The sequence below is a fragment of the Phasianus colchicus genome, chromosome Z, assembly GCF_987193195.1.
Source record: "Phasianus colchicus chromosome Z, bPhaCol1.hap1.1, whole genome shotgun sequence".
Lineage (NCBI taxonomy): Eukaryota > Metazoa > Chordata > Aves > Galliformes > Phasianidae > Phasianus > Phasianus colchicus.
Genome location: NC_143476.1, coordinates 35,266,337 through 35,288,042, shown reverse-complemented (window position 1 = coordinate 35,288,042; position 21,706 = coordinate 35,266,337). Strand labels below are relative to the sequence as shown.

General features: G+C 40.9%; 1 protein-coding gene across 1 annotated transcript in view; it reads right to left on the bottom strand.

Moving 5' to 3' along the window:
• Positions 1-21,706, bottom strand: part of GRIN3A (glutamate ionotropic receptor NMDA type subunit 3A) — a 68,553-nt gene that overhangs the window by 30,689 nt on the left and 16,158 nt on the right. The window contains exons 2-3 of the mRNA XM_031610401.2: positions 8,192-8,796; positions 1,588-2,635 (exon numbers count right to left, since the gene is read on the bottom strand). Of these exons, the coding sequence (XP_031466261.2) occupies positions 1,588-2,635; positions 8,192-8,796 (1,653 nt within the window). The remainder of the gene's footprint in view (positions 1-1,587; positions 2,636-8,191; positions 8,797-21,706) is intronic.

Sequence of the window (21,706 nt, the reverse complement as noted above, 5' to 3'; positions counted from 1 at the left end):
CCCATACAAAAAACAGAGGACTAACTTCATTTTCAAGTCCATGTTGAGGCTTACCAAACAAGGACTGAAACACTCTCAATTGCTCATCCAGTATGCTCTGAACAAAACAAATACAAGATTCCAGCAGACTTGAAGCTTAACTTGATGAAATTACAGATTTACTATGTCTGATATCTTTATGGAGGGGGAAAAGCACTAGCTTTAAGTCATAAATCAGAGTGCCTTAGGCCAATCATAGAAAATAATGTTCTTTTTAAAAAATATTACTAGTCTAAATGTTGGAGGAAGCGATTCAGAAATCATATTCACAAAGTCAAAATTGGATGGTCATCAATCCAAACACAAACTTTTACTGATGTGAAAAATGGAGCTTGGTCTGTGTTGTTTGGAGGTATGCATATAACTTTTATTAATAAATTTTATGAAAGCAAAATAAGCGATTGGTTCTGGAGTTCTTGAGGTGATTTGTTCCACTGGCATAATGTTTTATCAGTTCAGCCACCTGAGACTGATGGTAGATAGTTTAACAGCTGTGTACTAGCAGTTAAATTATGAGTATAAAATTGTGGACAATACCATGAATCAAACTTTTGCTGGTGAAAGCTTCAAATAAACAAGGGAAATTTTCTGTGGCATCCTGTTCCCTAGAGGGACTGTCACCTGAAGAGGATGCCTGCTTTTGTGTCACCTGCAGCCGTGTATTCTCTCCATAAACCTTTCTGCTCAGTTTTATTTGTGACCACAAATTAGTAGCAAATAAAGTTACGACAGCCTTCTAAAATGGCTGAACTATGGAATGTGGCTGAGCCTTAAATTTCAGCACAACCTCCTTTCATCCACCTTGAGAAGGAGGGAGAGTGTGTGTGAGCAGTCCTGCTTCTGCATTTTTGCTTGCCTTCCCAATATGTACCAAGCTCTCTGAGCTACTTGCATACAAGCTGTCTACTATGCCATCCAGTTCCTGCATGAACAGTTCCACAGCAGAAGCGACACTGAAAATCAATGGTCTGACTACTCATAAAGTATTCTGTCATTCTGATACAAAAAGTAGTTTTTCAAAATATTTCAGTTCTTCTCCATTTGATTTAAAATTTATGGAAACCATTCGCAATAACACCATTAAGGCCTCTGAAATACTAGCAAAACCCTGCCTAGAATATCAGGTTTTGTGTCCATGCTTTTGTCTCCATGCTGTGTGGTTATTTTGCCTGAGTAAATCTCAGAATGATCTATATCACCTAACTGATCCAAACAACTGCAGCCAAAGGGACTTCAGAACTGTAATCCATCCTTAAATCTGCATGCAGAAACCACTTAAAATCTCCGCTGTGAGCAAAACAAAAATCCTTGACCAACCTCTAACCTTACACCTATGAAATCATTCCCTACACTTTAATGGATATTTAAATTCCTTCTCTCACTGGACTTTCCTCCTGAAGTGCTGTCAGACGATAATTAACTGTAGGATAACTGCTGTTTTGCAGACAGGTCGCTTTCTGATTTTATTAAGAAACCATAAATTATGTAGCAGTGAATTTCGACTGGGAAAAAGAAAAAGCTGAGCTAATAACAACAGACATGTTTTACCTTTGGGTCATGTATTCCAGAAAGCTCTTCATAGATCTTCTCTCCAACCATGACAGCAGCTAGGTTGGCTGTGTACGTGGACAAACAAAACAGACAGAAAATAGCCCATAGATTCATTAAAAACCTTCCAGTCCAGCACTTGGGGGGTTTGATGGCAGCTGTTCTTCCAAACAAGATCGCATAGCAGACATTCAGGGCAGAGGAGAAAGAGAAGACTTTGTTTCTGTTCCTTCCCTTGGGGGTCATCCCAAAAGGACTTTTCCACTCGTATAAGGTGAGGAAAACAGCAGTGATGTGGAGCGCAACAAATATCCCCAGCCACATAGTCCAGTGAAGTGGCCACATGAAGGCTCCAATCGGAGCTGCCGTGTCTCTGGTCCTCACCAATATCCCCAAACTAGTGGAAAAGAAAGGGCTAGTGAAATCAATCACTTGGCTGCGGGCAGTGTTAATGCTAAATGATGTCACTGCCATGTGAGCTGTCCCTGAAAGAAGGTCTCCTACCAGCCCAGTCCAATGACCATTCTTCCAGGCTCCGTATTTTCCATCACCAACAATGTACAAGTCAAAATCAAAGTTCATATCCTCAGCCAGTTTCTCCAGCAGATCAATGCAGTAGCCATAGCAGCATTTCTTCAGCTCAATGGGAACAGTGTCATTTCCTCCTTGGAGAGTCTCAAACAGGTTATCCAGCACTGCTGAATCGTTGGTCAAAGGATCCAGGCACAGCTGCCCTGCTGGGCAAAGACCTTCATCGTCTACATCTCTTGTAAAGACAAAAGGGTGCTCAATAAGAGTTACCACTCTGAGGTGCAGCCGAGTGGGGTGCTGCATGTGATTTTTATGTCTCTGGGCCTGTTCTGGCCATATCCCATAGTCCATGACAATCTTTCCTTCTTGCCAGCTCCCTAGACGAGTCCACATGGGGTTCCCAACAGGGTCATGCTGTAGGTTCCAGATGAAGAAGTTGTTTTCTGAGCTGACAACAGAGGAACCTTTCACCTTAATGTGGCCACTGAGACCATCAAAAGTTGTGTTAGCTAAAAACCTGTTGGAGAGAAAAAGCAGAATAATCAGAAGCAGACATCATAAGCCATTAACTGAAACTTATGCAGACACCATGAATTTATGTTTAAGGGATTAGATTAGAAAATCTGGCTAAACACTAGATATTCATAGCTTTCCTACGGCACAATGAATAAGCCACTTATGATTAAAAATACTTGGGTATGCTCTCTCCTCTGCATATTTTATGTAATGTAAATGGAAACTATTTATGAAAGATATTTTATTTACTTACTATAAAAAAATGAGAGATATCTTTTTTTTTTTTTTTCAGTTGCCTTTGCCCTTTGTTTTTTAAGTAAACAAAACGAAGGTTAGTTCTCAACTGAACTTAAAGAGATCAGTAGTAAGATTCCCAGATAAAAATATGAATGAAAATGGAAGAATGGAAAAGAAGAAATGCCCTTCCAAGAAAAATCTGTCATCTTAGTAAAATGTAGCAGATGTAAGAGAGGCTACTGAAGTGCTGTCAACATGTTTCAAGCACTCTCAAGTGAACCAACCCAGATTCTAAATGCCCATTTGACACTGGTAATGTTAGTCCACTTCAGAATGAGGAAAGGATTCAGTGAAAGAACTTTGCCCTAGAAAAAGATTTTAGTTCTTTAAAAAAAAATTATTATTAAAATACCAAATTGCAAAAGCAATGTTCTGAAAAGTGCAGTTTTGACACAGCTGATCTCATGGAGCATACCAATTTTGCACTGCACATTTTTTTTGGACGTTTACTATCCCACATCTTCAGAGTAAAAGTTAAGTGTTTCCTTCGCATTGGGCTGGCAACATTTGCTGGTAGTTGTCATCCACCTATGTATAATACAGCTTCTGGTAACTCATTATTCAATATGCTAAAATGATACAGATAAGGGAGCAGAGAAGTGAGTGGGAACATGACCAACTGAACTGCTCTCTGTTAACGAGAAAGTTGCTGTGCATTTTGCAGGGACTGCAGAGGCACTCTGTTACGACAATGAAAGTCTTGGTAGAGTGATTCCATTAAAAACAACGGAGTTATATTGCTGCTAATATGGTGTAAGGTAAGTGAAGCACATATTTTTCAGTAAGAGGCATTCAGATGACAGAGTATCTAGCTGTCATAGTAGAATGTAACATGTCATAATAACTCTGAGAATTAGATGAAAGCAAGTATTGAAAGAAATATAAAGTGTATAGCTGTCACTGCAGCCTCAAGAGACGAGGCATAAACTTTAAGTAGTATTAATTGTTTATCAATAGCTAGAGGGGAAGAAAAAACTAACCTTAAATAGATTAGAAAAGGATAAACCTGCAGCAAGTGTCTGTGCAGGCACGCTGCTGACTGCACTGCACTGACAAAATCTGTTAAATTTTTATGTATCTTCAGCAGTAAAAATTCTGCATATGTGCAGATCATACTAACATTTGCCCTCAGCTAAGAACAAATTTAAGGAACTAAATAATACAGTTTGAGTATAGCTGTATGTGTGAAAGCCTTTCCCGTGATGGCTTCAAAACTACTCTCAAGCAGCCTATTGTGCGTAAAGTTCGGAGAAAGACCTTAAAATCACAGAATCACTAAGGTTGGAAAAAACCACTGAGATCATCTAGTTCAACCATCAACCCAAAAGATGACACAATCCAAGATGATACAGCCTATACTGTCCAGAACAACAGATCTGTACACGTTACCCAAGTCTAAGAATTATGCCCAGAAATGCACACAAATGTTAATAATATACATTATTATAGGATTGATATATTGATATATATAGGATTGATGTATGATTGTGGATCACATTCTAGAAGTCCTTTTCCACTTAGTCTAGCATTAGCTAAATGTAAACGTAACTGCATTAACCACTGGCGTCAGTCATGTGTGACAGGTGCTTTCCTCCCAGGCTGCTTCTCTGTTTTGGCAAGATCTGTGCATGTTTGCAAATGCAAACATCATCAAGACAACAGCCACAGAAGAAGGCAATCCTGAGCACTAGAGGAAGGTTCACATAACCATGAACATGTTTGCTCTCTCTCTTCTCCTCAGTCTTTGTAAAAAAAAAAAAAAAAAAAAAGTGCAATTTCTTCCTTACAAGCACTGCTGGGCTTATATGCTGTGGTCATCACTATGACAATAAGTGAAGGTATAGATATGTCTGTGCACAACATTTTGAAAGAAGCAGTGTAGAAAATAGCGTTAACAACTCATCAGTGTTAACAACAATGCCAAAATTGACAGACACAAATTCCTAAGAGGAATAAATTAGCAAGGTTTTGATGGATTTGGCCCCAAATTTCCACTGCAGCACAACCTGAATATTAGAAAGCTGCATACCTGGAGAGAGTAGATGAAGCTATGGAATTATGCATTAGATTTACTTTCTAAAGGTAGAATGAGAACAGTGAAATTTATGCACTGTGTTCTCTGACTTTCCGTGTAGAAATAAGCATGCCCATGAGAATGAACCAAGCACTCTGTACCTGTCCTGTAGTTGAATTGTGTTAGAAGCATTTACCTGAGAGATTTAGTAGCATTTAGACTTTGCTACCTTCTTGAGGTAGTAGCTTACTTTTGCAGCTCATTTGCATGTTCCATATTTTTGGTAGTGACAGGACATTAATCAAAATAAATGAGAGGAACCATGTGGGAGATACATTTTAAAACACTTTGTAAAAGTTGTGAGTGGCTCTGGCTTCTCATCTTCTGCATGTGCTGTGTGCAGCAGTAGTGAAACTCACGCCACAGTTTTCACAGCAGAACTCAGTCACTTTAAAAAACAGATCTGAGGATCTGACCACATTATTTAGACCAGCAGCCTCTAGTGTGAAATCTCTGAGACTTACAAGTGTCACATATCACACAGACACAATGGAAATATCTGATATATATCCGATATATATGTATCTATATATATATGATATACTGAGCTGGCCCTCTTCAGAAGGGCTACGGACAGGTTCATGCAGAAAGGAGTGTATAGATTTCAGAAGGCAAAGGGACAAATCCTCTGTGAATTAATTCCTTGATGTGTCAATGTCTGTGAGCTGATGATTGCACTGACAGACTGTGGTAGCTGTCTCAACACTTTACTAGTATTACCTAGCTTGACCAAGAAGTCCCAAGTGTGCCACTTGTTCTTTTCAGCCTTCTTCCTGTTTTTATTACTGTGCAAGAACTGGTTTTACTATACTTGAGCAAAGCCCTCTTTGCAGAATGACTTAATTAAATGATTTCACTTCCACTTAATTTCAGTGGCTTGGCCATTCTGTATCTTTCTTGGAAAAACTACCAGAAGCAAGAGCTAGAACAGGCAGACAAATAGGAGGCTGGAGAAATTACCCAAGGCAAATTAAAGCTGTGAGACTAGTTTAGACTGTAAGAAAAGATGAAGCTTTTAAATTTTAGTATCTTATTCTGGCAACAAGGATGCTCCCAGAGCAACAGGAATAGATCTAGGAATCAGACTTCTTGTAGGAGGAATTGAAGATGGGAGATTTACAACAAGCATGTGTTCCTCCAGTTCCATACTCATATCTATAAAAGCCTGCTTTGCCATGGACCAGACAGTGGCCCTGTTCACAGCTGTGCTGCCCTTGGATGTCACTTAAATGGCTGCAGAGTCAGTGATCAAGCACACTGAAAGCCCTGGACCTGGTGTGCCAGGCATGGATGTGCTTTTACTGTGCATGCTGCAGCTGCGGAGGCAATGCTCATGTCTCTGCATCTCTCCATCCTCAGCCACCACAGCTCTAAGGCTCTAAGGCACTGTACTAAGACAGATGAGCTCTCAGGCAGAAAAGGACCTCTGTCAGTAAATACTCAGTTACCCAGCAGACAGAAGTTTTGTCTCTGCTCTGGTCACAATTAAACCACCCACTGGTGACTCATAAATCATTGCTGCTGTTAGGAATTAATAGTTGTGCTGCTAACTCAAATACATAAGGACTGGCCATCAGGTGTCTGCCTCGCTGATAGACTTTGCATAGTGATTCAGACCAAGGGTTTATCGAGCATGTTCTCCTCAACACTGTCCACCAGAAGGTACGTAGGGAAAAGCAGGCCAACTGTATGACATTTTCTCCTAATGCTCTGACAGTTCTCAACCACTTTGAGTTTCAGGCTTTTCCAGAGCCTGCTGTGATTTGTCAGTGTGGTGTTGCTCCCTCTGAATTCTCTTACAGGCACTTCATTCAGCCCTCCTCTTGAACTCATTTAAAATACTAGTATTACTTGAATTTGCAGTGCTTCATAGCACTGCACTGTGGTACAGCAGAGTACAGAGAGTGCAGTGGTATGAAGCACTGCTTTTGATTTGTTCTGAACCTCGCTGACTTCATCTTCCTTGTTTCTTTAAGGCAAAAAGACAACGAATGATTTATCTTAGTCTGCTCCCTCCATTTCACTGGTGATTCCGTACATCTTTATCACATTCCCCATAAACCGTCTGTTTCCCCAGCAGATTCAAGTCATTCTTTTTAAAGACAGATTTCTCCCAACCTTCTGACCTTTTTTTGCCTTCCACAGTATCTTTATCAAGACGAAGGGACAAGACGTTTCATAGATGTGAAAAATACGACAACCTGATGACAGCAGTCCATGTTCATCATGTAAGGGCTACTAATTTTTTGAAGAAAACAATGATCAAGAAATGTTATGCAGGAATACATAAAGGTGTTTTGATGTAGATTTTGTTTCTCTTTGACTCTTCCTTAATCCTCAAAATATTGTAAGACTCAAACATTTGGCTCAAGAACTCCTATCCTAATCCCATCCATTAACACCTGTAGGCTAAAAACCAGATGTAAGGAGGTAAAAATCTGCAGCAGTCACTGAATGTAAAACAGCTGATGACTTCACACCCATAACAAGGACCTTTTTGTTTATTTTTAAAGGGAATCATGCATCTTTCTCATATGTTAAAGCCTCAAATATTTGTACACATTAATCTCAAGGTGGTTTTGGGAACAACTGGTGTACAGCTTTAGAAGTTGCAAGAGAAGCTTCCCACTCTACCCTACAGAAAATTTGATTTCTGGCACTTCTTGTAGCTTTGAGAGCTCTCAGCCTGCAGAAGTCGTGTCTAAATGGTCAAGGGTTTTTTTGTTAGTTCATTCCTGACCCAAGGAAGCATACTAGCAAGGGCCTGAAAACACACACCTGTTTTTATACTCATTTCTTCGGTAGCACAAATACTCATTTTGTGTTTTGTATTCTCTCACATATCTCAAAACCCGAGAGAATTTGACTTCTCCCACAGATATATAATTACAAGATACTTTCAGTGCTTAGGCTGCAGCTGAGCCTACACACTCTCTGTACTATCTCTGCCTCTGTGAACAGGATCTTTTTCCACAACTAGCCTCACCTCCCTCTATGGCTAAGTTTAAGTTTCATTATGTCTCCAGAAGAATGAAGCAGGAAGAAATACTGAAACAAATGTATGCATTAGTAAGGGTGAATAGCAGTACAGCCACGCTATAAAGAAGGGCTGAGAAGGGAAAGAAAACTAAGATGTTATTTGATACCAGAAATGCTAGCTACAAACAGCAACAACAACAAACTTACTTCGACAAATATTGTCCTGAGGTTATATTTTTTTCATCTGTGTCCATGCAATTCATTGTACTCGGAATAAGAGCTAGTTCAGGCTGAATCATGGTGGCTGCTGCTACAGCTCTTGCTACCAGCTCCATTGCATCCTGCACATAATGCTCAAAGACAGACTGTGTTGTCTTGCCATGAGCAATGAGACCGAGCGGCAAACCTTCTGTCCTCAGTTCTTCCACGTTCTGTGAATCCCCAATAATCCAGTGAAGTTCTGGAGGCATCACACCAAATCGGGTGGTTATTTCAAAAATTCTCCTTGTTTTTTCCATGTCACATCCAAACATGACCATGGTAGATGTTGTGTCTTTGATGCTCTCCAGGTGAAACTGTAGGTAGTTTAGAAGGTCCTTGGTTGAAGTGAGATTTGCTGTGATGTTTATAATGGACCCCAGGTGGAACTTGGAGCTCTGTTGTGTGAGGAAGAGAAAATCCGTGATGTTCCACTCCTCCTGGCATACCATTAAGCTGAAGTTGTACCAGTTGTTCATTGCAAGGATTGAGAATGTGACATCAGCATCAGAGCTCAATGAGTTTTCTAAACTCATTTGCAGATGGAGGGGATTCTGCAGTTAAAAATACAAAATATATTAATTAGAAATAAGCTGGAACTAAAGTTAATGCATTTTCTTAATTTTTAAGTGAGGATTACATGTTCAGTCACGTTGTTCAAAGTAATCAGTTGTTGATCTAGGTAATGGTGTGAGAAACTGGGACTTCGACCTACCCAACTTACACAGTTGGACAGTGAATCAACGGCTTCCTGGGCTAGAATCTGAGTCAACCTCAATAATCATCAAAGAGTCTGTTTCCAATAATTTGTATTTCTTTAAATCCACTTGTACTTTTGGATTTCTTGGCATTCTCGATCACTGAATTCCATTTTCTTCTAACACAGCATATGAGAAAGTAAGACTATTATTTGCATTCAATTGTGGCAATAATGCTTAAATTCAATGAACATTGTCAAGTGCTTTGGTAAAAAGTAAATGAAGATAAAAAAGAAATCTCAGTATATTTTTTTTGTTTATTTGTTTGTTTGTTTCGGGGGATGAGGGGGGGGGGGGAGAGTGTAGTGGACTTTTCCTACACAGACACGTGAGGAAGCTAATGGAACAGATCATCACTGACAACCAATGCACATCATGTACTGCTGATAAAACCTGAGAAGATTAATTCCTTGGTAAAGGGCTAGGTACTGAATGAGCAAAAGACTAAGATGTATACACTCTGTGCTATCCATACTTATATTTTTTAAGTCACTGATGATAGAATAGAATGTAACCAGTTACATTTCCCAGCAACGCTGCCTTTTGCTGTATCTTTTCCAGGAAAGGAGGGAGGATATGAGGTTAATTCATCTGCTTGGTGTCAGCTCAGAACTTGACAGTCCTCAGTACAGCTTTTACTATGAAGTCAGTTAAGTCAGTTTCAGGATTTGATTTGGCTTGTAAGATCTTTGTTGTGACTTCATGTCAACATTTGTCATCATTCATGCCCCCTCAAATTATATATTATCCTACACAGGTTTCTGAATTTCATCATCTTTCTATCCATTCCTAAGTCACTCAGCCCTTCAGGTCTGTTCCTCATGCTCTTACATTTTAGGTAGATAACAAGTAGTATACATGAGAGGGAATCAGACCTTTACTCTGTTTAAAGCCAGTATAAAATGCTGTCCTTTGATTTTAGCAATATTTTAGTGATCATTACAGGCTCCAGCTTGGATGGATCTTGGAAACAGCATTCTAAATTTGAACTAATCAGAAATGCACTAAAATGAAACCCTGGCTCTCCGCTTTAGATGTAAGAGGTAGAATGCAGCAAATAAAAAAACCAACCAAACAAAAAAACCCCAAACAAATGGAAGAGCTAAACACCATTTGAAAGCAGCAAGCTTTCACTGTGTTAATTTGCAGCTACATGAACTCATCATGCATTTTCCTGAGCAAACCATTTAAATTCAGAGCTTGATTATGAGAATAGTTTAATTGAAGAAGCTCTTTTGTTAACTCTTGGTTTTGGTACCAGTGTCTTGTTTTTACACAGACTCATAAATAAGCTAATTGAATAGATCAGTGTCCACAATCAATGCACATCATGTACTGCCAATAAAGCGCAAGAGGATTGACTCTTTGATAAAGGACAAGTTACTGAATGCGCAAGAAGCTAAGCTGTGCAGACTCTGTGAGCTCTAAGCTAAACATTGCCTATTAATTGAAATACATGATCAGCACAGAAAAAAAAGCTTTGCACATAATACCTGGATTTGGGAAGCTGATTTGAATAAATTAGTGTCAAAAAACTCAATTAAGACAAACTTTTCTGGCTAAAATTATGAGCTCATACAATAAATTAGCTCTAGTTTGAAACCTCATTTGAAACAGAAGGGAACAGAAAGTTTTCCTTGTGTCCTCTGCCCAAGATCAAGTGAAAGTCTGGCCTCCAAACAACCTTGCAAGCTTACTGACTTAGTTAATTTTCTAGTTTAGAAGTAAGTTACTCAATATAAATAGAACATTTTGCACATATGAGTGACAGCATACAACCTGTGCATACTGCATCAGGAAGCTCAAAATTATCTGGTACATTCAGAAGCACAGCATCTCAATCATAGCTTCACAGCTATTACAGTGTACATACAGATACCAAAGAAAAAATCTACACAGAAAAATAACCCTGTACTGATGACTGATAGAAGTTAGCAAGAATATTTATATCCATACTTCTGAAAAAAAGCTTCCAGAAAACAAACATGAGCATTTGTGTTTTTTGTCCCCAGACTGGGTTTGGCCCGTGACAAGTAGCTCTTCTTGGTGTCCTACTGTGTGTCAGTGTGAGTTCCAGCCCATTTGGGGGATTATTCCCAGTAGACAGTATGGGTAAGTGCATGAGAACTGGTGCTCCACCTTACCCAGCAGGTTCAGATATTTCTAGACCTATACGCACCCATGCTAAACACAGTGCCAATGCACTGTTTCACACTAAGTAAGATTTCCTCCTATCCACAGCACAGTTCTTCCAAACACTTCATATATCAAAGTTTTGAAGCAAAAAAAGATACACAACAGGTAAAAATTACATGCTGGGGTCACTGGGAATCGAGCTGTACCCACAGGAAACACAGCATTGCACACATATAGAGAAACTTTCCTTCGGGGCTAGAAAACTGGTTATAATTTTATTCAGCAGTGCAGATGAAGACAAGCTCCACTGCACTTGTGGGTAGTCTCAGGTGGAAGACGGACTTCCAATAGTAGTGCAGCCAAAGGTTTGTTCTCGAGGAGTTCTAACAGTGGTCCCTTTTTTATGTGAAAATACTTAGATGTGTCACTGTGGTCCAACAGACTCTTCTTGCATTGAGACACTTCACTCAAGGTCAGGCTGGACAGAGCTCTGAACATGCTGATCTAGCTACAGATGTCCCTGTTCACTGCAGGAGAGTTAGATGAGATGGCCTTTAAGACTCCCTTCAATTCAAACACTTCTGTCATTCTACGATTCACTGAGTGGATATGAACTGATATAACCTGTTTAGATCAAACGTTTTTAAAGGGGGTTGTTAACATGTTTTAGTTGTCATTTTCTATAATCAACACGTACATATACATTAGCAATTAACAGCACTGTGATTAACTGCTTATTTCATTGTTAGGGTGCTTGAAAGTTAAGCCTGCCCTGAAAAAGTAGCATGAAGTGCATAAGGACCAAATGGTAATTTGAAGGGAACTGATTACAAACATGCCTTCAGAATTTTTCTGGTACAATGACATACAGAAAAATCAATTAGAAGGCCTCTGTGTTCTGCTTAACTTTCAGTCCACCATAGAAACAATCCTACTGACTTTGGGAATCAACAAGCAACTTTGTTTTACTAGCAGTTTATGTTGGCTTTGTGCTTGGGATTTAGCATAGGGATACTTGATGGGCCAGGCTGGGTTCGTTCACAACACACCCAATTACAGGGTTCATCTAGAGAAACACTGGTCGATCTTACTGTTTTCGCATGCAAAAGAACCTTTCAAGAAATGATGCAGTGATGTTTGAAGATATTTGGATTTAAAACATTCTTAATTTTATTTCGAAAGGTTTGTCGTTTGTAGGATGCAACTGAGCCTAGGGGGGCTGAAAAAATTACACAGATAAAGTCACATGTATACATACAGTATACAGTCTTTGATGAGTCTTTATCTATTTTTGATGATTCATTTTTCTATAAAATAAAAAATTACTGCTTTATAATGAAGAACTTCCAAAAACTGCCTATTCAGTGATTCAACAGCAATCACTGAGGCTGCATAATTTCAGAGCAAAGGCTTTTGACAACTTAAATGATAGTTTAGATATGTATAACTTTTTACTTATCAGGAAACAGAAGATTTATGAGATAATATCAGTGTATTGAACTGTGCCCATCCATCCTTATCAAAACTCTTAGGCAGACACCTTTATTACTTGACTTTGGAAATCAGTAAAGTTTGACTGTTTCAGTTAAATTGTCAATTAATTCTTGTATGGAAAATCAATCGTTTTGTTCCTGTTTTACTTTAAGCTGTCATTAAAGGTAGAATGACTTGCATCAATTTTTTTCTACGTTGCACAGAAAATTAAAACTCATTTGAATAATGTTAATTGGAATTTATTTTTAATGTGGTTGTATTTACAAAGTCTCAACTAGCAAAAGCATCTTCATTGTTTATGAAGACTTAATTTCTTACTGCACATAATTATCTTGTGTTTTATAAACCAGCCATGATTACTTGATTTCAACTTCTGGGTAACTAACAAATCTAGAATCCTTATTTTCTGATTAATCACCTCTGGATCAGATACCGACAGTCCTTCCACTGATGTCCAGTGGGCTTCAGACCAAGCCAGTCCCAGAACAATGAACTCTACATGATCTGATGTGTTTCAGTTCTCTACACAGAAAGAGACAGTAACTACTTATTTGCTTTCTGTACTGCAACTAGAGCAATTTTTACTTTCATTGCCTGAGATACTTGAGATAGCAGGTCCACTTAACACCCAATACATGATTTGCATTTCATCAATTACATCATTTTCAAGGCTGTCTCAGTCATCTATGGACCCATTCTCAGTAAAGGAAAATCTTAAAAATCTTGTGAACATAATGCCTGGAGCTAGGCTGACTTGCACCCTGCAGGATCTGACCATTTAACTCTTCAACCAAATTTGTAATGCTAATTATACATGGCCATGGTGACATTTTATCTGACGTTATGGTAGATCCATTAGCAGAGTTAAAAGCACTATGTGAATAGTTTTTGCTAACTGTATAAGTAAATAATACATTGAAAATATTATTCCCCACTGATTCTAAGGGGCAAAGGCAGTGTTCAAAAGTACATTTACGATAAGAAACAAAAGAGAAAACTAGTTATATAATTACACCAGAGAAACCTCTGCTAAACAGAAAAAAAAAAGGCTTCTGGCTTTCAGTGCAGCTGTGGGGACTCACAGCTTTACAAACAGAGCTAAATGGCAGCTGTGAGCAAGCTGATGCTGGAGCTTCAAAAACTGAGAAGCTATTTCTTCCATGGTTGAAACAACAAAGTTTAGGCTCAGTACCCAGCTCCCTACAGACTAAGTGCCTACCTATTGCTTTTTCTTTACATGCCAAGAAGAAAGATGCTATGAAATATTTTGTTTTTTCTTTGATAGCTGTCTTGCTGCTGAAACTGTAACGCTTCATAGAGGTTTTGTGTTGGCAGCTGTCAGAGTGCAGGAAGGGCTCTGGATGGAGAGGTCCCACTGTTGGCCCAACCAGTTGGAGTGCGGCTGGTGGTGCATTCTGGAGACAGGTGAGGAGTTAGGAAAGAGTGAGCAGCTCTCACTTCACCAGGGTCACTGACTGTCTCACACCACATACGGTGAGAAGGGGAGCTTAGAGCTCTCCGTACCTTCAGCCAAGGATATTTCATTCCTGTGCCTCACTCGTTAGTCCCAAGAGCCCAGCATGCCTTTGGTATCAAATGTTGGAACCGTGGTGTAATGCTGCTTCTGGCCTTTTTCCAGCCACAGCTAAACTCCCTAAGGCTTCTCATGGACATCACTAAGTGTTACATTCAGCCTTCAGGCCTTCATCCAGGAAAACACTTAAACATCTACTTACACAGCATCAGCATGATTAAAAATACTAATTTCTTCTGCTATTTAAACAGAAGAATAAGTTCATCTTTTGTTTCTCTGGGGAAGAAAATCCTAGACCAGATGATTAGGACTATTCATCTATGTAAAACAAGCCACTGTCAAGGCAAGGAATTTCTCCCACATCGGCCTAAGAAGAGGAGGATGACTTTACTAATTCTCTTTTATCGTCTTGCACATCTTGTCTCTCCACATATGCACCTGTTTGAACAGGACTATAATTTGAAACAATGCAGATCCCCAAACAAAGGCTATTTTTTTTTGCACGCAATTTCAAAGCTTTTGAGAGAGAAAAGACAGTTCAAACTAGCTATAGCCGTTCTTATTCCTACAGCAAAACAAGCCTGGCAACTGTCCAGGCAACGATTATCAGCAGATCCTAACGAGGCACTAACTGTTGATTTAAAAAGGAAACAAGAACAAAAATAAGCATTAATTTAAGGATTGTCTTAGTTTGTCCTCAGAATGATTTTTCTTGTTCGACCAGACAGTCGTGAATTTGGGTTGCTTAACATCTCTACTGACTACATTCGAAAACTTCAAACTAATCTGAGTAAGTACAGTTCTCTACAAGGTCAAACAGGCAGTATAAAATAAGAACATTCAGCTGGTCTTGGAAAGAAAGACCCATTATTTATCTTCATGGCCATTTATAAATTATCGTAAGTAATACTACTTCAAAAACTTCAAGGTGTTCTTTGCTCCAGGGGGGCGAAAAAACAACATTTAAAGTTCAACCGAGCATATTTCATACAGATGCTAAGAGCCAAAATAGTTTTTCTTTCCCTAAAACATGTCACTACTGTTAGAAGACAGATGATTGAGAACACAAATAGATTGGGGGAGTTGCACTAATTCTCCACAAAAGGCTTTCCCCCCATCATTAAAATGCCAATGCAGTGCTCTAGAGGATCACCTCTGGTCTGTGGCATGCTCTGTATGGGAGAAAGGTGGCTGGGTCCTTGTCTGTGACTCTGGCTCCCAAGCACTCTACGTGTTAGTGAGAGACAGAAATGCAGAAATAAGGTTATTTGCTTGCTTTTCAACAACACTCCTTGCAGAGAATCAAAATTATTACTGCCTTCTCTTAACCTGGCTATTAACTCATAGTATTTGGTAAATGACTGCTTGTTCTGTTCCTGCCTCAGCAGTTACCTGAGAAATTCTTCTTTTCTGGGAAAGAAGGTGTGATTCATAATCAGCAAATCTTCAATCTGCAAAGTCCTCGTAAGCTTTTGGATAAAAGATGCCAGGGGGTATTAAATGCAAGTATTAGCCAGTGGACAATTCAGTACAGCACGGCATTGTTTTCTGTAAGTTCAGCACTGTTACAGAATCCAGCTGTGACAGGTGAGCACACTCCATCAAATGTATGCTGATCTTTGCCAGCTCTACCCCAGGCTTTGTTTGCAGTGTGATTTCCCAGTAACACATTTTCTTACAGCTGACCTCATCGAGGTTGCTGTTTCTCTGCACTGTATTTCTCATCTGGTGTTTGTGCTGCAGCCACCCTGATACAGGTTTTTCACTCCTGCAAAGGATGAAAATTATGGGGGCAGCTCCAGAGAGGCACATCTTTCAGGAGTTTGTCTGAACAGCACTACAAGCATGGAAGTTTGAAAACAGCTTTTAGTAAAAATTATTCATTCTCTTAAAGCAGTGTGGCATATTCTGGTGTAACCAGAATAGCTGGGTGTCCAGCAGTGACACCATCAGCAGAGACAAAACTGGCAGCACCAGAGAGAGCACAGTGCATGAGCTTTGAGGCTGTGAAGTTACAGACCTGCATCGTGTCCTGGTCCTTGAAGTGCAGCACAGGAAGGCCAGGTTGCAGTAAAGCAGTTTTTATAACACACTCGAAGTGCTGTCTTACCTTGAAGATAATGGTTTAGGAAGCTACCATAGCTCCCCATGAGTGTCTTTGAATGGAGGAACTCTTCTTACTATTCTTTTAGAGTGATTACTAGCAACCCTAGATTAGGCTGCTGTAATGAAATGTCAGTTGATTTATGAAGAAATCACACCTCAGAGGCCGCTGATAAAAAATTAGCACATGTCATCAAGGACCCCCATAAGCACTATTACAGGATGACAGCAGACTTCAAGCACTGGATGGCACAAGAGGTGTCAGGGACAAAAATCACAACTCGCCAATGGTCAGTTAAGGGTCACTTAGAGATTACTGTTTTGAGAGCAGAGTAAAATTTGCTCTAGAGAGAGCAAGGAACAAGTATCCAGCTTACACATAGAACAGATGTGCAGATAAGGTGTAACTGTGAATGAATGAGAAACTGGCAGCCAAGTACAGCAGATACGCAGACAACATTAGCAAACAAATAAAAATGACCAAAAGCAAACTTGGGAGAAAAAGACTCCCACCACCAACATAATACTCCTACCTTTAGAGACTGGCAGACTTCTCTTTATCAACCCCTTGAAAAGACAAATGCATTTGCTCTGCTCCCTAAAAGAGATTTGTGATGTTGACCTCAGGACCCAGAGATGAATGGAAATGTGCTGAGAAAGGTGTGAAAAGAGATAGCAGAAGTGTATGTATAATAACTTGAACTGTGTCACTGCTGAGAACGAGCTGTTCTATTTGGATAATTTGTCTGTAAGTATTGTTGCAGCGGGACCAATAACGCTACTTTGATTAGACTGCTAGGACTTTAATTAGACTAACAGCAAATTCTTGGCTTTGCATATTTCCATAGCTCACGCTAATTGCACACAGTGTTTGCTCTAATGCCTCGCTCTTGAGGACTACCATTAACACAACGTGAAAGTTGACAGAGAATTTGGCAACTAAGGCTGTAATTATGATGCACATTGCCAAGTGCCGTTCCCCACTGTGCTCCTTGGCACATCAGCTGTGCCAGGTTCCCCATTGAGAAGGATTCTTGCAATGGCATTCCCACCCTCGCCTGGTTACAGCAGACCTCATCTTCCCAACAGCAAGATGGGTTCTCTGCAGTGTATCGTAAGAAAATGCTACTCTTCCACAAGCACAAGCAGCTGTGAGTTTGCTTCCAGTAACACCTGGCTTTTTAGACATGAGCAAAATTCTCACAGAACCAAAAGAAGCAATTCCAGGAAAAAAAAAAAAAAAAGAGAATATGAGGGCAGTGAGTACAGAGGAGGCTGGTTCTAGCTATGAAGGTAAAAGAAGTTTGATCTTAGTCTGCAGAAGCTGGTAAGTAACCCACGTACCCACGCAGCACTTAATCCAATTAGATCTTATTCACCATTAACACAGGCACAAGAACAAAAACTGGAGCACCTTTTCCACCCACTGGTCCAATTCCAGCCTGGCTTAGAATATCTCCAACCCGCCCAGCGCATTTGCATTCTCTGTGCTTGCAGGAGCTGCGTCCTGTGTCTTGTTATTTTAAAAATGACAACAAGCCTGCCAACAAGCTTTGCAGCCCCACTCGGTGGTTGCAGCCCAGCAGAGTGAAGTTAAGCTATTTGTTCTTGGAAACAAGTGTGGAAACAGGGGACAATTCAACCAAAAAGCCTCCCCTGTTCTTCCTGAGGCCATGTCTTGGAGGAAACCAGGGTGCTGGATACTGCTCCTCCACCACACTGACCAGCCATGGGTTGCACCTGTATCACTACGTGCCGCTGGCACTGCCGTGCTTTGCATGGAGCAGTCACTGAAGGATTCATGGCAAAGTAAAGTGGTAAAAATGAACCCTGATCTGGTTCCTCAAGAAAATGTGTAGATGTGGCTCTGAGGGAAATGGTTAGTGGGCATAGCAGGGATGGGTGTTGGTTCGATGTGATGATCTTATGGGTCTTTTCCAACCTTAACGATCCTATGATTTTATGCACCAGCTCACCATCGATCCTCTGTGCTGGGCCTTGTTCTGGGCATGTTGCACAGGATTAATTTCACCTGCAGGTGCATTTTACTCTATATTGATTTTTTGTATGAAGGAAAGCTGAAAATTAAGCTTGCAAAGACCGATCTCTTTAACTCCATTAGAAGAGGCCAGGGTGAATTAAGTTAGTAGTTCATCTTTATGAGGCTAGACATGTAAATCATGGCTCTAAGGTGAATTCTGTGTGTACTTGCTTGGCTTAAAATCAGGAACAGCATTTAAAAATCTCTGCTTGAGGTTTCTTATTTAATACACCAAGGATTTAATTAGAAAGCTGGGAAATTAGAAAGACTTATAATTAGCTCTTAGGGGAAGGGGGCAAGAAGGAAAAAACTACATCAAGCGACTCTTCTAAAAAACAAATCCTGCAAATTCATTTTTTTTTCACTAGACGCAGAGATTTCCATGCGAGCTCTCCAGACATCCCCTCTGCCAGATTTCTCCCCCCTACACCAAGCCTGGGCAATGCCAGGGGCCACAAGCAGTGGGGAGGCACTCTGGGTGGCATGCTGAGGGCCTGCTGCCAAGCAGGCAGCGGGGCTGCACCCCTGCAGGTACCCCTGAGTGCATGGTAGGGCTCTGCCATGCCAGCAGCAGAAGAAATATCAGAGGGAGACATGCCAGCCAAAGCCAGCAATAACTTCAGGAGCAAGAGGGAGGCGTGATATATACGGAATGGGAAAAGAACTCATTGAGAGCAGCTTTGCAGGGATAAACTTGGAGTCTTGGTGGACAAAAAGCTGGACATGAGCCAACAGTGTCCACCTGCAGCCCGGAAGGCCAACGGTATCCTGGGCTGCATCAGCAGGGGGATGGCAGCAGGGAGAGACTGGGGATTGCCCCCAGCTGTTCTGTCCTCATGAGGCCCTTCCTGCAGTACTGCATCCAGTTCTGTGGTCCCCAGCACAAGGAAGATTTGGAGCTGTTGGAGTGGGTGGAGGAGGGCCACAAAGAAAATCAGAGGGCAGAAGCACCTCTCCTATGAAGACAGGCTGAGGGAGCTGGGCTTGTTCAGAATGGAGATGAGAAGGCCGCAGAGTGACCTCACTGCAGCCTTCCAGGTCTTGAGGTGAGCTTATAAACAGGAGGGAGATCATTTTTTTACATGGTTTCATAGTGAATGGACAAGGAGGATAGCTTTACTCTAAAAGAGGGGAGATTCACTTTAGATCTTAAGGGGAAATTCTTTACTCAGAAGGTGATGAGGCCCTGGCACAGCTGCCCAAGAAAGCTGTGGGTGCCCCATTCCTAGAGGTGCTCCAGGCCAGGTTGAAAGGGGCCCTGGGCAGCCTCATCCAGTGAGTGGCAACCAGCCCGAAGCCGGGCACTGGAGCTGAATGGGCTTTGAAGTCCCTTCCAACCCAACACATTCTATGATTCTATATTTGTTGGCTTCTCGGCTGCAAATTTACACTCCTTCAAATAGGAGATGGAAGCATGACTTCTGAAAATGCAGCAAAGCTCAGTGACTTATACTTACTTTCAATTTTTTCCCTCTTAATCCTGAATTCATGATCATGAACAAACAAACCGGCAAAACAAACAAACAAAAAATACAACTGCCACCAACATATTAAAAAAAAAAAAAAGACAAGTGTAAAGTTTAGCAGCTTTGTCGTGTTCTTTGCAAATTTATCTTCTGGTCATGCAGAAGACAAACAAGGTGCGACTCTGCAATCCAGAATTCCCTCTTCACCAAAGGAAGAAGCATTTAAGCTTCCATCCAAGCACACAGCAGCCTCCTGCAGAAGTGTGTGACTGACTGCACAGTGCTGTTACCAAGGCAGAGAGAGAGAGGAGATAAAAGAGGAGGAGGAAGATACCCTGGCTATGTATCAAATATAGCAACTAAGCAATCCTGCTTGAAATCCCTGCCCTGCTTTGTGCTCCCTTTGCACGTAAGCTCCTCTCTGCAAGACAAGGATGGCCCTGCTGAAGTACAGTGCATAAGTGAGCACCACAGGGTACGAACACCACAGCATGTCTGAGTTTCTCCCTTGTGGAGTGGCTTTCTGCCCTAGAAGTCCTGCAGCTTACAGCAAGATAAATATTTCACATCCCTTTGCACAGAGAGGGATCTGAAGGGACAAAGGAAAAAAAAAAGAGGTTAAGTCACATATCTTAGGGGATATACCAAGATTTTGCCAGAAGCAGAATCTAATGCTCAAAATTCCTGTTCTACCCATGCAAGACACAGCTGCCTCAACAGATAGAAGAACGTGTGAAGTTACAAATACATTTATTTTATGAGTTACTGTTAAGTACTTTGGATATTAGTACCACTGCTCTACACACACCACACTAGCCTGCCTTTCTGGACTCCTCTTACTGACTCAGTGATACTTGCCTCATCAGGACCTGATGCCTGCCAAGCACTTGGATACTCTGACTTCTTCATTAATTCTAAGTAAGTAAACAACTTACCAACAATCATAATGTGATAAAGGCAGACCTTACTTTAAAAGTAGTGTGCAGAGCAGTTACACGTGGTGCTGTGGTGGGGCTTGGAGAATTCATGAGAACTCACCAGCCATGACCATGATTCATAATATTTAATTAGGTAGACTTTTACTGCTCACTGTTGTTATCTACTCTTCTGAACCCATCTAGTATTCTAATCTGAACACTTGACAGTACATATGCAGTAGCATTATCTCTCTACTGTGCACAAATATTTGTACAGATTACAGTTACCAGCACCTAACATGGGCACTCGGACCATCAATAAAGTGACAGCATGGATATACTAATGACTCCAACTTTTCTTTCCTTTGCAATTCATTGGAACAATGGCAGTTAATGCTTTCTAGCCTTTAAGCCATCCTTACACATGCGATACGTGATAGCGTGCACAGACAGAAGATAAATATGTGACTATGCACACTGGGAACCACAGCACACATTCCTGGTGTGACCACCTGGCTGTACTATGTGTCTGTCACCACCACTCTCCAGCAGCTGGTACTGATCACAAGATGCTGGCACCAGCCACGTAAATATGTCTCTTTGTATGGCTGTGCCAATGGTGAATCAACTGGCTCCAGCACCATCAGGAGCAGCCCATCAGCCTTACCTTGCAGACCTCTTTCTGCTGCAGCAGTATGAAAGCACCACAAGGGCAAGTCAGTGTTGGTGACCATGGCCCCTGAGTTTCGCTGTGCTCCTACGGTTTTATAACAAGGAGGGAGCTTTCTGCCTTACAGCCTTCCTTTAATTTTTTTTTTTTGTGTGTGTCCCACATATCCAGCAGAGGACAAGCCTTCTGGTGAGGCTGGAGATCCATGATTCACCACTCCTCATGGACAAGGCTTTCCTCACAAACTTGGAGGCAAAGGATGGGAAAAGATCCCATCCTGACTCTGATATCTGAACTGGTTTCCAGATGGAACCCAAAATGCTCATCAGGATAGGAAGCTGAGAC